Source organism: Conger conger, chromosome 10 (genome assembly GCF_963514075.1).
Source record: "Conger conger chromosome 10, fConCon1.1, whole genome shotgun sequence".
Classification (NCBI taxonomy): Eukaryota; Metazoa; Chordata; class Actinopteri; order Anguilliformes; family Congridae; genus Conger; species Conger conger.
Genome location: NC_083769.1, coordinates 5,954,281 through 5,969,502, shown reverse-complemented (window position 1 = coordinate 5,969,502; position 15,222 = coordinate 5,954,281). Strand labels below are relative to the sequence as shown.

Sequence of the window (15,222 nt, the reverse complement as noted above, 5' to 3'; positions counted from 1 at the left end):
AGTCAGAGAATTCTGGAAACATGTCAAACTGTATAAAAGGAATGGGCTTCCTCCGTTGAATTCAGTTTAGCGAAGCCGAAATCGAAGAAAAGCCTGCCTGAAGGTTGAAGAAGCGAAACGGTGAAGCTCATTTTTGTAAGTTTAATGCTTCACTATTTAAATGTTTTTATACATACAATATGTTCAGTATAATTGTGTGTAGTTTATGAGTAGCATATCGTCCTTTATGTATTACTGAAAGTAAATATTACATTTCACGTGGTCTTCAGACCAAACAATCAGCAGAAGACTCTTGATGAATTTATAGACGTAAGTTATTAAATATAGTGCAAGTTAACTATTATTTTAAAATTACAATTCTGCTACCTAACGCAAGGTAGCTACATGGCTTGATAAAGCTTTAATTATTTATAAACGGGTATACTTGGTCCAAGAAGCCTAACTGTCATGTTAAATACAGTGCCCTCAAAAAGTATTTGGAACAGCAATTCCTTTGTTTTTGCAATACATTGAATATAATTGGGGTTGAATTAAAAAGACGACCACAAGATTTTCAGCTTGTCAGAATTTCAGCTTTTATTTCCTGGTGGTGAGCAAAAGTATTGGAACAGAGAGTATTTAAGTAAATGAAAGTAAATAACACTTAGTCTTTGGTAGCATATACCTTGCTTGCAATAACTGCATCAAGCCTGCGACCCATTGACATCACCAAACTGTTGCATTCTTCATTCGTGATTCTTTTCCAGGCGTTTACTGCAGCCTCTTTCAGTTGTTTTTATTTCTGTTCTTTTTTTAACCTTCAATCTCCTCTTCAGGAGGAGAAATGCAATTGACTTGGCCAGTCTAAAACCTTCCAATTTTTCTCCCAAATTAAGTCTTTGTTGTGTGTAGTGTAGTGTCATTGTTTTGATGCCTGATGAAGTTCCTCCCAAGTGGTTTGAATGCATTTCTCCCTAAGTTGGAAGGCAGAATGTTTTTGTAGACTTCTGAATTCATCCTGCTGCTCCCATCAGGAGTTAAATCTTCAATAAAGATTAGTGTGCCCACTCCAGAAGCAGCCATGCAAGCCCAAGCCATGACACTTCACAGATGGGCTTGTATGTTTTGGATCATGAGTAGATCCCTTCTTTCTCCACACTTTGGCCTTTCCATCACTTTGGTAGAGGTTACTCTTGCTCTCATCAGTCCATAAAACTTTGTTCCAGAACTTTTGTGGCTCATCTTTGTACTTCTTTGCAAATTGGAATCTCGCCTTCCTATTCTTACAACTGCATTATGTGGTATATAACCTCTATAATGCTGTTCTCTAAGTCTTCTTCAAACGATTAATTGAGAAATCTTCACCCCTGTCTGAGATTGTTTGTGATGTCACTGACTGATGTTTTGGGGGTTTTCTTCACAGCTCTCAAAATATTTGTCACCAACTGCTGTTGTTTTCCTTGCTCTACTATGTTGCTCAGTACGCCAGTGGCTTCATTCTTTTTCAGGACATTCCAAGTTGTTGTACAAGCTGTCCCCAATGCTTGTGCAATGGATTTCCCCTCATTTCTAAGCTTCAGAAATCTTAGAAATGGCTTACTTTTCTCCAAAAGACAGCTCTCTAGTCTTCATGTTGGTTGGAAATGCAGTAGTATTTATTGTTTAATCAATCAATCTAACATGATGCATCTGGGCAACAAGAAACACCTGTCATTCACATGTTCCAATAGTATGGCTGTTCCATAACAGTTCACTCTACTTTTTTATGTGGGGTTTTAAAAATCCACATATTTGCTATAAGGTTAGTAGGCCTAGTTAGTGTGTAGCCTATCATTTTTTAAAGAAGAATCAGTTGTGACATAGAGTGCATCAGGTCAAACTTTGTGGTAGTTTTTTGTGACTGCAAAAATGTTATTGATATTCATGTGTAAAGCAATGTTTATTACAACTTCTGCCTTTGTGGGTCGAGTTCATAATTGTATGTATTATGTATTAAATGCATTTAATAATCAGTAACATTTTTCTTGTATTTTATTTTATTATAGGGCACATATACCAAAAATTAAGATGTCTTCTGCAAAAGGAGTTTCAATTGGGATTGATCTGGGAACCACCTACTCCTGTGTGGGAGTGTTTCAGCATGGAAAGGTGGAAATCATTGCCAATGACCAGGGCAACAGAACCACTCCCAGCTATGTTGCCTTCACAGACACCGAGAGGCTCATCGGAGATGCTGCCAAGAACCAGGTGGCCATGAACCCCAGCAACACAGTCTTTGATGCCAAGCGGCTGATTGGCAGAAAGTTTGAAGAGCCCGTGGTGCAGGCTGATATGAAGCATTGGCCCTTCCGTGTGGTCAGTGATGGGGGGAAGCCCAAAGTTCAAGTTGAATACAAAGGAGAGATGAAAGCATTCTACCCTGAGGAAATCTCTTCGATGGTGCTGGTGAAAATGAGAGAGATCGCTGAAGCATACCTGGGGAAGAGTGTGGCAAATGCAGTCATCACTGTGCCAGCATATTTCAACGACTCTCAACGCCAGGCCACCAAGGACGCGGGTGTGATTGCAGGGCTGAACGTGCTGAGAATCATCAATGAGCCCACAGCAGCTGCCATCGCCTACGGCCTTGATAAACGCAAGAAGGGGGAACACAACATCCTCATCTTTGACCTGGGAGGCGGCACTTTCGATGTGTCTATCCTCACTATTGAGGATGGGATCTTTGAGGTGAAGTCCACAGCCGGTGACACCCACCTGGGTGGGGAAGACTTTGACAACCGCATGGTCAACCACTTTGTGGAGGAATTCAAGAGAAAGCACAAGAAAGACATCAGCCAAAACAAGAGGGCATTGAGGAGGCTGAGAACAGCCTGTGAGAGAGCCAAGAGAACCCTGTCATCAAGCTCTCAGGCCAGCATTGAGATTGATTCTCTCTATGAAGGAATTGACTTCTACACTTCCATCACCAGGGCACGCTTTGAAGAGATGAACTCTGACCTCTTCAGGGGCACACTAGAACCTGTTGAGAAAGCCCTTAGAGATGCCAAATTGGACAAGGGTCAAATCCAGGATATTATTCTGGTCGGAGGCTCCACCAGAATTCCTAAGATCCAGAAGCTCCTGCAGGATTTCTTCAATGACAAGGAGCTGAACAAGAGCATCAACCCAGATGAAGCAGTGGCCTATGGGGCAGCCGTTCAAGCTGCCATCCTCATGGGAGACACTTCTGACAATGTCCAGGACCTGCTGCTGCTGGATGTGGCTCCGCTGTCTCTGGGCATCGAGACGGCAGGAGGAGTCATGTCTGCACTCATCAAGCGCAACACAACCATCCCCACCAAGCAGACCCAGACCTTCACCACGTATGCTGACAACCAGCCTGGAGTGTTGATCCAGGTGTATGAAGGAGAACGGGCCATGACCAAAGACAACAACCTGCTGGGAAAGTTTGAGCTCTGCGGTATCCCTCCAGCCCCACGCGGGGTCCCGCAGATCGAGGTCACCTTCGACATTGACGCAAACGGCATTCTGAATGTGACAGCGGCCGACAAAAGCACAGGCAAAGTGAACAAGATCACCATCACAAACGACAAGGGTCGGCTGAGCAAAGAGGAAATCGAGAGGATGGTGCAGGAGGCTGATGAGTACAAGGCCGAGGACGACCTCCAGCGAGAGAAGATTGCCGCCAAAAACTCTCTGGAGTCCTACGCCTTCAACATGAAGGCTACTGTGCAGGATGACAAACTTAACGGCAAGATTAGCGAGGATGACAAGAAGAAGGTCCTTGAGAAGTGCAGCCAGACCATTAGCTGGCTGGAGCAGAACCAGCTGGCCGAAAAGGAGGAATATGAACATCAGCAAAAAGAGCTGGAGAAAGTGTGTAAGCCCATTGTCACCAAGCTGTACCAGGGGGACGGGGGCACAGGGAGCGCTGGAGAGCAGAGGCAGTCTCGTACAAAGCCTGACAATCAAGGACCTACCATTGAGGAGGTGGATTAAAGGTGCTGAACTGCTGAACACTGCTGTCTGCAGCACCTGCCCTGAAGAAAATGTTTAACATTTTTTGATTATTTTCAAATTATGTTTGTTGAAGTGCCTTTACTGTTATTCACTTTCCATGCTGGTCCAAATTTTTACTTTAAAAACTTCATCTTGCCACTTGTTTTATCATGCAAAGACATGCTTCTTTCATAAAAAAAAAAAACTTAAAATAGCATTTAGTAATGTACAATTTTTAAACATTAATGCATGGAAGTGGAAAATAGTATGTGTTTGGTTTCATTTTCAGTACTTGTTTGTATTTACCTGTTCATGAACTGGGCTTTGGACACTGGCAATAAATTAATTTTAAAATAAAATAGTTTTGATTGTTCATTCGTTATTTTTTCCCACTATTCACCATTTTCTCTTATTTTCAAAAGTTTATATTTAACTTAACTTATTTTTTCTCAGGCCTCATATTTCAAACATAGCATCAGGTTTAAAATGTGCTATTTATAGCAAAGTAATACATTTGTATGAAATCTGGCTAAAAGGAATATATATAATTTTGAATCTGGAAAAATACATTCATTTGAGTAGGAAGGTCAAACATTGATCCTTCAATGTAATCCACATGCAAACATAAAACAAAATTGGCCACTGGGATCACTAACAAGGAAATATATAAAATTAGAATAGATTAAACAATTACCCAGAAGTACACAGACAGTTCAATAATGTTACTGTTTCACTTTAATTTGACTCCTGCACTGCACCAAAATCATTTATTGGTTTGTTTTTATAATGCTCTGGTCAGCACATTGCAGGCATTAATACAGATTTTACTATTAGAAAAAATTACGTGAAATATTTTTCAAGTTAATCAAGCATTATTTTTGTGCTAAAAATGTGCTAAAAACGTGCTTGCTTATCGATATAAGTTGAAAGTGTGCAGTTTAATGTATAAAGCTCTCCGTCAGATGTTATATTAGTGATCTAGTGAAGTACTATAATCCGGTTACACAAATTTCAATGAAGGTTTTAAACGTTCCTTTTACTCGTTACGAAATTTATGAACGTGCTTTCAGTACTAATGGCCCTATGCTTTATAATGACCTTCCTATCCATGTTAGAGATTCTAAATCACTAGCAGGTTTTAAGTCTGCATCACACAGTTCTTTTTATCAATTGTCTCTCTACTACGTAGTCACTGTGTCAATGTATTTTATGTATTTTGTCTTTTGTTGTGTATTTTTGTTCACCACTCGACCATCATAAAAAGGGGTCTGTCATTTCAATGTTTTCTTTTCATTTTAATGTCTTGACCTACAGTATGATGCTATCGAGTTTAAATAAAGTATATTATTATTATTAAAACATTTTTATTGTATTTTATATTGGTGAAATGAAATGTTATTCAAATTGGAGCCAACCCCTGTCTTGACATCATCTCGGGTTAAAGAGGCTCTCTAAAATGTTTTCTGACATGGTAAACCTAGTTTGAATAAGGAGATTTTTGCATGTAGATTTTTCATGTAGATCTTCACCAGTATCTGCAATAGGTCTATAAAGCTTTTTAGTTTTATGAGTGGGTGTTTGTTTTTAATTACAGTGAAAACAGGGGCATGCACCTTCTGAAGCGTAAATATGAGCAAAAAATACTCTAAATTAAGAAAAATACAGTTATTGACATACACTTTATTTTCCAACATGTAGTGTGCTTTATTAATAATTCAATGGAATCAACCAAAATTAAAAAAACATGTGTCACAATTATTGGCACCCTTGGCTTAATACCTTGTGCAAACACCCCTGGCAAAGATGACAGCCATGAGTCTTTTCCTACAATTTGTGATACGGTTATAGAACAAATTTGGAAGGATTTTGACCATTCCTCCATGCAGAACATTTCACAATCATTGATATCCTTGGATGTGGACTGTGCACTTATGGACCCTCTTCTTCAGTTCAGTTCATTTCCCTTACAGTGCTAAGTAGTATGTATTTTTGTGTACCCATTACCAAACTTGTGGTGGTCAATTATCTGTTATCTGTTTCTTCTGAATGGACAGTTCTTTGGCTTTTTCCTTGGGTGATGGATGACAAAGGGATGTTGTATGCTTACTCTAGAGAAACAGGAAGTGATGGAAAGACACACATTTTCTTTTCCCCGCACGTGTATTTAAAATGCATGATACCTTGTGTAAATAAGACAGTTTCGGAGTTGCTGTAAGGTACATTTCTTCACTTTGAAAGAGGTAGGCTACTGACTCTCATAGGCTTCAAGCCTTTATGCTAAGCTAACAGGTTATGCTAACATGGAAATTGAGTCAGCGAATGCACAAAAATGAAACATCTTGTCTAAGTCTGAGTAAGTAGAAAAAATATATATTTCCCAAAATGTTGGCGTCTGTAGAGGCAAAACCCTGGATTTGGTCTTGTGTGAATGTCCCCCACCGTCCCTTGTTACAGTGTGCTGTGGATGAGAAGGGGATAGTCCAACAGTTCAATCACCAGCCTATGAGAGTGTGCTGCCACCCCAGGACAGAGAGTAGCCAGCCTAGGTGGGTAGGCTGCTTGTCTCGGCAGGTGGGTTGCTACTCTAGGCTAGTGAGTTGTGGGTCTAGGAGAGTGGGCTGCTAGTCCTGTGGGTCTAGGAGAGTGGGCTGCTAGTCCAAGTGAGTTGCCAGCCTAGGGGAGGCAGTAGCCAGGCACGTACACCGTCTCTCATTTGCCATCAGTCGCTGTATCATTGGCTTTCCGCGATAATTAAGTAGATGTCCTCGGCCTCTCATACGTCTGATTTTTGGCATGAATCGTGGTTATACTATGCCCCCTCCCATTACCCCCCACATTGTTCCTGCACTCCCTCCCTTCTCCAGGAGTTCAGGCATTCTCACGGGACACATTCTCCACTAGCGTTCTTCAGGTATGTTTGATTTACATGTCAGGGCATGCAGGATTAGTGATGTGGGTTACCTGCCAGAGAGGGCTGGGTGCTGATTTTCTATCACATTACTGACTCTAAGTTATTCTTCTTCTTCTGCCAAAATGATTTAGTTTTTATAAAGTTTGCTAAGTGGATTGTAGTTGGTTGGGTGGTAGGCACTGTGAAGGAATAAATTCTCAAATGTAGGTAAAGGTCTTCCTCTAGCACTTCTCGTCCAAGATCTGGAATTGTTGTTAATGCTCTTTACTTTCGCCTTGTTCTTAGCAGACCTGTCTTGGCTCATATTGTTGCTAACTGAGCAATCTTTTTGTATTTGCTGGTGTTTATGCTGCTAAGGTAGTGTCATCAGCAAAATCTGTTAATGTAGGAGTTACATTTTATTGCCATGTTTTCTGGGGGATTGCTACTACTAGCTCTGTCTTGATGAATTGGCAGGTTGTGCCATAAATGATATGCTTGAATCAGTATTTTGCAGGTAATGTTGTTTACTGTTGTGAATGACAACAGCTTGTTTGCTCTCAAATATTATCAGAACCATGATTGACCCTGGCATGGATCATGAAACTCTAGCATGCACAATGTTCTTTCGAGTTGTTGGTAACTGTAATAAAGATTGTTGAATGGTGGCAGCAGCAGTGGTCTTATTCAACACATATCACCATATCTGCTCATTGGGTCTTTGGAAGTTTCATATGTTCTCTGTAATATGTTTATACGGCAGTGCGAACAATACAGAAAAATTTGGTTCCGACAAATACATCTGTATTATATATGGCTTAATGTTTTTAGTACTTAATGATGGGACTTCTAAAGTAAAATGTAAAATGAAATTTGTGAATGGGTTAAATAATTGTATATAATAAATATTATATTACTAAATGTATTCATGCAGCTTTCCATTTGTCATTTCTGTCACACACATTCTGTCAAACCTTAATTTCATAGATAAAGTGTCAACTGAAAAAGATTTTTGCACATCAGCTAGTCAAGCAATCTATTGATCCCCAGGACTTACAGTATGTCTTAAAGTGCTGTAGAGACATCACTTGGAGGGGAAGAAGAGTTACTGCTGAGAACATAATTAAATCTTTAAGGTGTAAGATCACAAAAATGTCATTATAATGTTCTTAACATTTATCATTACTGGCAATTGAATGGCAATGAAGTGCCTAGAACACAGACTTAATATTTTGAAACAACATTCATGGGGTGACATGGCTCAGGCAGTAAGAGCAGTTGTCTGGTAGTCGGAGGGTTGCTGGTTTGATCCGGTTCGAACCCCCGCCCGGGCTGTGTTGAAGTGCCCCTGAGCAAGACACCTAACTCCCAAATGCTCTTGACGAGCAGGTCGGCACCTTGCATGGCAACCAATCGCCATTGGTGTGTGAGTGTGTGTGTGAATGGGTGCATCAATTGTACAGCACTTTGGATAAAGGCGCTATATAAATGCCATTTACCATTTACATTCCAAAAAACGACTGTTGAAAAGGTTAATAACGAAATGTTTATTAGCAGTGCCCAAAGCCCATCTCACAAAAAGGTAAACAAAGTCCTGAAAATATTCTGACAGTTATTTTCCATTTTCATGCATTCTAAGTTACAAAGTGGACAAATGCTTTTAGAGAGGTTTTTCATTGAATGCAAAATACGTTTTTTGTGTTATAATACAACTGGCAACATTCCCCATTGAAATTAAATCTTTAGCAGGAAACACTGACACCAGCATTAAAATCAGCCAGCAGTAAAGACTTTTCAGCAAATGATTGCAAATCTGTCATCAAAAGGCATTTGTATTGCTTCAGGCCAGGTGCTGTAGACAGCAGCGTTCAGCAGTTCGGCACCTTTAATCCACCTCCTCAATGATAGGTCCTTGATTGCTGGGCCGTCCAGCACTCCCTGTGCCCCCGTCTCCCTGGTACAGCTTGGTGATGATGGGGTTACACACTTTCTCCAGCTCTTTTTGCTGATGTTCATATTCCTCCTTTTCGGCCAGCTGGTTGTCATCCAGCCAACGGAGGGTCTGGCTGCACTTCTCAAGGAGCTTCTTCTTGTCATCCTCACTAATCTTGCCGTTAAGTTTGTCATCCTGCACAGTAGCCTTCATGTTGAAGGCGTAGGACTCCAGAGAGTTTTTGGCGGCAATCTTCTCTCGCTGGAGGTCATCCTCGGCCTTGTACTCATCAGCCTCCTGCACCATCCTCTCGATTTCCTCTTTGCTTAGCCGACCCTTGTCGTTTGTGATGGTGATCGTGTTCTCCTTTCCCGTGCTTTTGTCGGCCGCTGTCACATTCAGAATGCCGTCTGCGTCAATGTCGAAGGTGACCTCGATCTGCGGGACCCCACGTGGGGCTGGAGGGATACCGCAGAGCTCAAACTTTCCCAGCAGGTTGTTGTCTTTGGTCATGGCCCGTTCTCCTTCATACACCTGGATCAACACTCCAGGCTGGTTGTCAGCATACGTGGTGAAGGTCTGGGTCTGCTTGGTGGGGATGGTTGTGTTGCGCTTGATGAGTGCAGACATGACTCCTCCTGCCGTCTCGATGCCCAGAGACAGCGGAGCCACATCCAACAGCAGCAGGTCCTGGACATTGTCAGAAGTGTCTCCCATGAGGATGGCAGCTTGAACGGCTGCCCCATAGGCCACTGCTTCATCTGGGTTGATGCTCTTGTTCAGCTCCTTGCCATTGAAGAAATCCTGCAGGAGCTTCTGGATCTTAGGAATTCTGGTGGAGCCTCCGACCATAACAATATCATGGATCTGTGCCTTGTCCAATTTGGCATCTATAAGGGCTTTCTCAACAGGTTCTAATGTGCCCCTGAAGAGGTCAGAGTTCAGGTCTTCAAAGCGTGCCCTGGTGATGGAAGTGTAGAAGTCAATTCCTTCATAGAGAGAATCAATCTCGATCCTGGCCTGAGAGCTTGATGACAGGGTTCTCTTGGCTCTCTCACAGGCTGTTCTCAGCCTCCTCAACGCCCTCTTGTTTTGGCTGATGTCTTTCTTGTGCTTTCTCTTGAATTCCTGCACAAAATGATTGACCATGCGGTTGTCAAAGTCTTCCCCACCCAGGTGGGTGTCACCGGCTGTGGACTTCACCTCAAAGATCCCATCCTCAATATTGAGGATAGACACATCGAAGGTGCCCCCTCCCAGGTCAAAGATGAGGATGTTGTGTTCCCCCTTCTTGCGTTTATCAAGGCCGTAGGCGATGGCAGCTGCTGTGGGCTCATTGATGATCCTCAGCACGTTCAGCCCTGCAATCACACCCGCGTCCTTGGTGGCCTGGCGTTGAGAGTCGTTGAAATATGCTGGCACAGTGATGACTACATCTGACACACTCTTCCCCAGGTATGCTTCAGCGATCTCTTTCATTTTCACCAGCACCATCGAGGAGAGTTCCTCAGGGTAGAATGCTTTACTCTCTCCTTTGTATTCAACTTGAACTTTGGGCTTCCCCCCATCACTGACCACACGGAAGGGCCAATGCTTCATATCAGCCTGCACCACGGGCTCTTCAAACTTTCTGCCAATCAGCCGCTTGGCATCAAAGACTGTGTTGCTGGGGTTCATGGCCACCTGGTTCTTGGCAGCATCTCCGATGAGCCTCTCTACATCTGTGAAGGCTATATAGCTGGGAGTGGTTCTGTTGCCCATGTCATTGGCAATGATTTCCACCTTTCCATGCTGAAACACAGCCACACAGGAGTAGGTGGTTCCCAGATCAATCCCAACTGAAACTCCTTTTGCAGAAGACATATTTCTTTTGGTATATCGCCACTACAATGATAAAAAAATAAGATATTATTGCCTGAAAATATGTTAACATTGTTACTCAAAACAGTCATCATTTAACTTCCAAACTGAAGAACGAAGCAGAAGTGTAATGAAGCTAATAATCTTCAACAAGCAGCACTAATGACCAATCACAAGCATGTGCAAGATCACATTATTGTATAAATAGTGTAAAAAGGCTGCATTAAGTAATGCTATATCTCTGAAACTAACATTATACATTAGTTTCAGAGATATAGAACACTCACCAGCAAACTAGAATGGATAGACCTGAATGGGAAAAATGTCAAAATATTGTATATATTTGTACCCTAGTTTTGTATGACTAATCACACAGAGAAACAAAAGATCAAACCAACATCAGTATTGTCATGCTGCATGGGAGATTATGTGAACTTCAGTTTTTTGCCAAACTATCATGAAAAGTTAGTAACAGGGACACAGGCAAATGTGATTTTAAAATGTGTTTTATTTTATACCTGGCTGCAGCTCTTGTCCCTGCTGAAAACACTCCTTCCATGACTTCAGCTACTTTGCCTGGACTAGCAGACATTTTGAAGCAGCCAATTCAGCTGCTGCTAACAGTGTTTGCATGGGTGTGGTTGAGACTGCTCTTTTTACACATAAAACAAATTGCTTTAGTGCATAGCATTACTCTTGGAAAAATGATTGCAATGTTTTAGACAACTTTCTCTCTAAATGTTTAAAAAAAGGTGACATTTGAAAATGGTCATGCATTTATTTTTACACTTGGCAATGCTAAATGTGCAAAAGCTGAGCATGGTTACAGAGTGTGCAATTTTTTCCGATAGCACCCTGTAAATGAAGGTCTATTTTTGTTCTTTAGGAAACACATTTGCCAAATGTACTATTGGGGCACTAATAAGTACCTTTTATAAGCAAAACATTAAAAATGAATTCCGTATTGCTGGCTTGGGGTACAATTTTACATAGCCTACCTATAGCGTACCACCCCCATTTTCACTTTTATAGTCTCTTTTTCTGAAAGTGAATATGAATGTATAGCCCTACAGAAAAGCCTTGGTTAACCATCCCTCGATCACCCACCCCCTGGTTTAGCCGAACAACATCAGCTATCCTCCAGCCCTGGCATAAGCCACAAGTGTTCTGAGTGTGCGACTTTCCAGAAAGAAATGTGTTGCAAGTCAGTAGAGAGGCTACAGTCGTGCCAGCCAACCAGCTTGTGAATTAGAAGCCGACGCAACAAGTGGTAGCATGCTAGTTCTAGTGCGGTTCCTACACGTTCCTGGGTGTGGCGATAACCTACAGGCAACTGCTGGAGGTTTGTGCAAAGAGCTCAGTGATTTGAGTGGGGAATCAGGGAACAGTTGTATGCAAAAATTAGACTATAGCCTAATGACATCCTGCGGTGAAATTAGTCCTAGAATACACACCAAAGCATATAAGAATAAACGTGTAAGGATAAACTTCTCTCAACACTCTCATACATTACATTACATTAAGTAGCAAGGCTACTTATTCTTTATGGACTACATTGACATAAGGGGGCTACTTATTCTTTATGGACTTCATTGACATAAGGGGGCTGTCTCGTTTTCAGTCATTGTTAGTCGGAAGCCTTTACAGCCTAGATCAGTGTATGCTGGTTTTCATTCCAACCACAATTGCAATCACAGAATTTTGACTTTTTCCTAATTTGGTGCTTGCTTAGAGGGATTATGTGCCCTCTTAAACCAAGTTATGTCAGAATTTTTGAATGCATGCCATGAAGAATAAAAGTTTCATTCACATTGAGCTATATTGAGGTAAAGAAAAATCTAATTAAAGACAGATAATCAACAGGTTCTAAATTAGTGAAAGTGTGAACACCTGGCCATGAAAACTAACCACTTGGTAGAAAATGATGTGTTCAAATACACAAAATAATTTTAATGAGTGAAACCTGCATTAAATACCAGTTAAATACCAGTATTCAGCATACTGATTCACCTTCTATTTGATTTGGTCTTTTATTGGTCATTTTAAATTAAATAAATAATAATACCTCTAAACATGACAAGTACCTAATTTAGAAAAATGAACATCTTTTTAAGGTTCTGGAGTTATGCTTGGAATGAAAACCAGCATACATAGTGGTCCCCCAGGACTAAGAGGTTGAGAACCACTGAATAATTGGCTAGGTATGTAACCAACGCTAGTTTAATAAAGGTTTAAAAACACATGCTAGCATATTTAATCAATAATAAACGGTGCATAAGTGGAAAACAAAACGCGCACTCTATCTATAAAAACTGCTTAATACTTGTCATTTTGAAAACAATAACTTACGAAAGTCAACTTACCTAGCTGCGCTGATTTACTTATGGTTTGCTACTTCACAGGCAAGTATTCTCCGTTAGATTGCCAATAACCTAATCACACCCAGTTTTATGTACAAAACGCGCTTTGTTTTAGGAATATGCATACTTCAGTTGCTAACCAATGAGAGCGTTCCTTTCGTGACGTCTTGTGAAACAAATTGACAGCACTGGAAACCAGCCAAAAATCTTTCCGCGCGCAGGTAGAGAGCACTTTGTGGTCAAGACAACGGATCTAAGACCAACTTTCTAAATCCCCCAGCCGTTACTTCGAGTTTTGCCTTTTGTTCTGAACCACATTCAGCTGCTATGGTTAAAGTACGATGAAGATATCCACACTGAACAGTTGTGTAGCCTATTGTGGTCAACATAGATTCACTAGGGTTATTAACTGCAAACCCACGAATTCAGCAGTGCAAGGTTATTTCAGTGAAGCCGTTTAAGATATTTTCGTTTTACAAAACTGTTTTTTTTTTCTCCGGTGTGTGCATTACTTCCCAGAGCAGGCTGATCTTTGAGGATTTAAGCTGTATGGTGCATTATTGAATCTAGCAACACTTCCAAATATATATGGAAATATATTTCTTATTTTCCCAATGAACGAATTCCCACCACAAATTGTCGTATATCCAGATTACACTAGATGGCGATATTTCCGAATTAATCGAGCCATGCATTTGTCATTTTTGCAGATTGGTTAAAATCCGTGCCTTTTAGTAATTTGATATTCAATTGAGTTTAATTTGATTCACCCATAAATGTATTTTCATATAACTTATCTTCGACACACTGATTTAGCACATACTGTAATCTACCCCACAACAAATTAGCACTGAATCCATTAAATTCGACCAAAATTAAGTAGTAAGACAATCACTTTCTGTATCATCTCGCCATTGCAGTTCTGAGGTACAGGAACTGAAGTGTGTAATCAGTTTTCATATTTAATCAGCTCAAATGTATTCCAGTTAGCTTGAAAGGCACAGCAATATAATGGTTCTCTGAGCATAACAAAAAAAAAAAAAGGATTGCCTAAGGTTAAATCATATTTAAAATTGCCTGCCGATTTCCTATTAAATATGACCATTGTTTTTCAAACTGAGACAGAATCAGATAATTTTCCAAATTAATTTCTGCATTACATAAAAATAGTGAAATAGCAGACCAACGTGTGTTCTGTATGTAAACTACAACACCGAAAATGCAAAGAAAGAGTTAAATAATATTCACATTTAAAATATCTTTGGCAGTTTAAAAGCTCTTTGACGTGTCTTATTCTATGCCTGTTACATGGCAGAAGACGTTTGGGATTTATTCTAATATTCTAATATTCTAATGAAAGCTAAAGGTTGGTTCACCTAAAGAAAGATACACTCAGTGACTACTTTATTAGGTAGACCTGTACACCAGCTTGTTAATGCAAATATTTAATCAGCCAATCATATTACATTACATTGCATTACATGTGGCAGCAACTAAAGGCTTAAAAGCACGCATACATGTTCAAGAGGTTCAGCTGTTTTTCAGACCAAATGTCAGAAAGGGGAAGAAATGTGATCTAAGTGACATTGACCGTGTAATGATTGTTGGTTCCAGACAGGGTGGTTTGGATATCTCAGAAACTGCTTATCTCTTGGGATTTTCATGCACAACAGCCTATAGTTTGCAGGGAATGGTACGAAAAACAAAAAAACATCCAATGAGCAGCAATTATGCGGGTAGAAACGTCTTGTTAATGAGAGAGGTCAGAGGAAAATGGCCAGACTGGTCACAACACAGGAAGGTGACAGTAACGCAAATAAGCACACGTTACAGCAGTGATATGCAGAAGAGCATCTCTGAACACACAACGCGTCAAACCTCTAAGTGGATAGGCTTAATAGAAGCAGAAGACTTAATAAGTCTAAAAAAATAAGTCTAATAAATACCTAATAAAGTGCTCACTGAATGGATTTCCAGCAACCAGTCATAAGGACAGTTCAGTGCAATTGTATTTGTATTTATTGTGACCCAAGGTTTTGACCAGTTCATATCAGAGATAAATCAATGTTTTGCCAGTCAATTACAGTTGCCAAATCATTGCATACCTGCGACATCAATAAAAAAAATTTGACTGGTTTTGAAAGCATGTTTTTATTCTCACTGTAAGGGGGTTAAACTGTGTTAAAATATATTTATTTAGT

The 15,222-nt window shown here is 40.5% G+C and overlaps 2 protein-coding genes across 2 annotated transcripts; one reads left to right on the top strand and one right to left on the bottom strand.

Moving 5' to 3' along the window:
• On the top strand, window positions 1–4,337 carry LOC133138750 (heat shock 70 kDa protein 1-like). The gene is made up of 2 exons (XM_061257761.1): window positions 1–135; window positions 2,025–4,337. Exon 2 carries the CDS (start codon window positions 2,047–2,049, stop codon window positions 3,976–3,978), a length of 1,932 nt encoding a protein of 643 aa, XP_061113745.1. The 5' UTR covers window positions 1–135; window positions 2,025–2,046; the 3' UTR covers window positions 3,979–4,337.
• A 4,063-nt stretch (window positions 4,338–8,400) lies between these two features.
• LOC133138256 (heat shock 70 kDa protein 1-like) lies at window positions 8,401–13,182 on the bottom strand. Its single transcript, XM_061256855.1, has 2 exons — window positions 13,025–13,182; window positions 8,401–10,685 (listed from the first exon to the last, which is right to left on the bottom strand). The coding sequence occupies exon 2, from the start codon at window positions 10,662–10,664 to the stop codon at window positions 8,754–8,756; it is 1,911 nt and encodes a 636-aa protein (XP_061112839.1). The 5' UTR covers window positions 10,665–10,685; window positions 13,025–13,182; the 3' UTR covers window positions 8,401–8,753.
• Between the last annotated feature and the right edge of the window lie 2,040 nt (window positions 13,183–15,222).

Excerpts from the sequence above, each read along its gene's own strand:
- LOC133138750 (XM_061257761.1), top strand. The coding sequence starts at position 2,047 with ATGTCTTCTGCAAAAGGAGTTTCAATTGGGATTGATCTGGGAACCACC.
- LOC133138256 (XM_061256855.1), bottom strand. The coding sequence starts at position 10,664 with ATGTCTTCTGCAAAAGGAGTTTCAGTTGGGATTGATCTGGGAACCACC.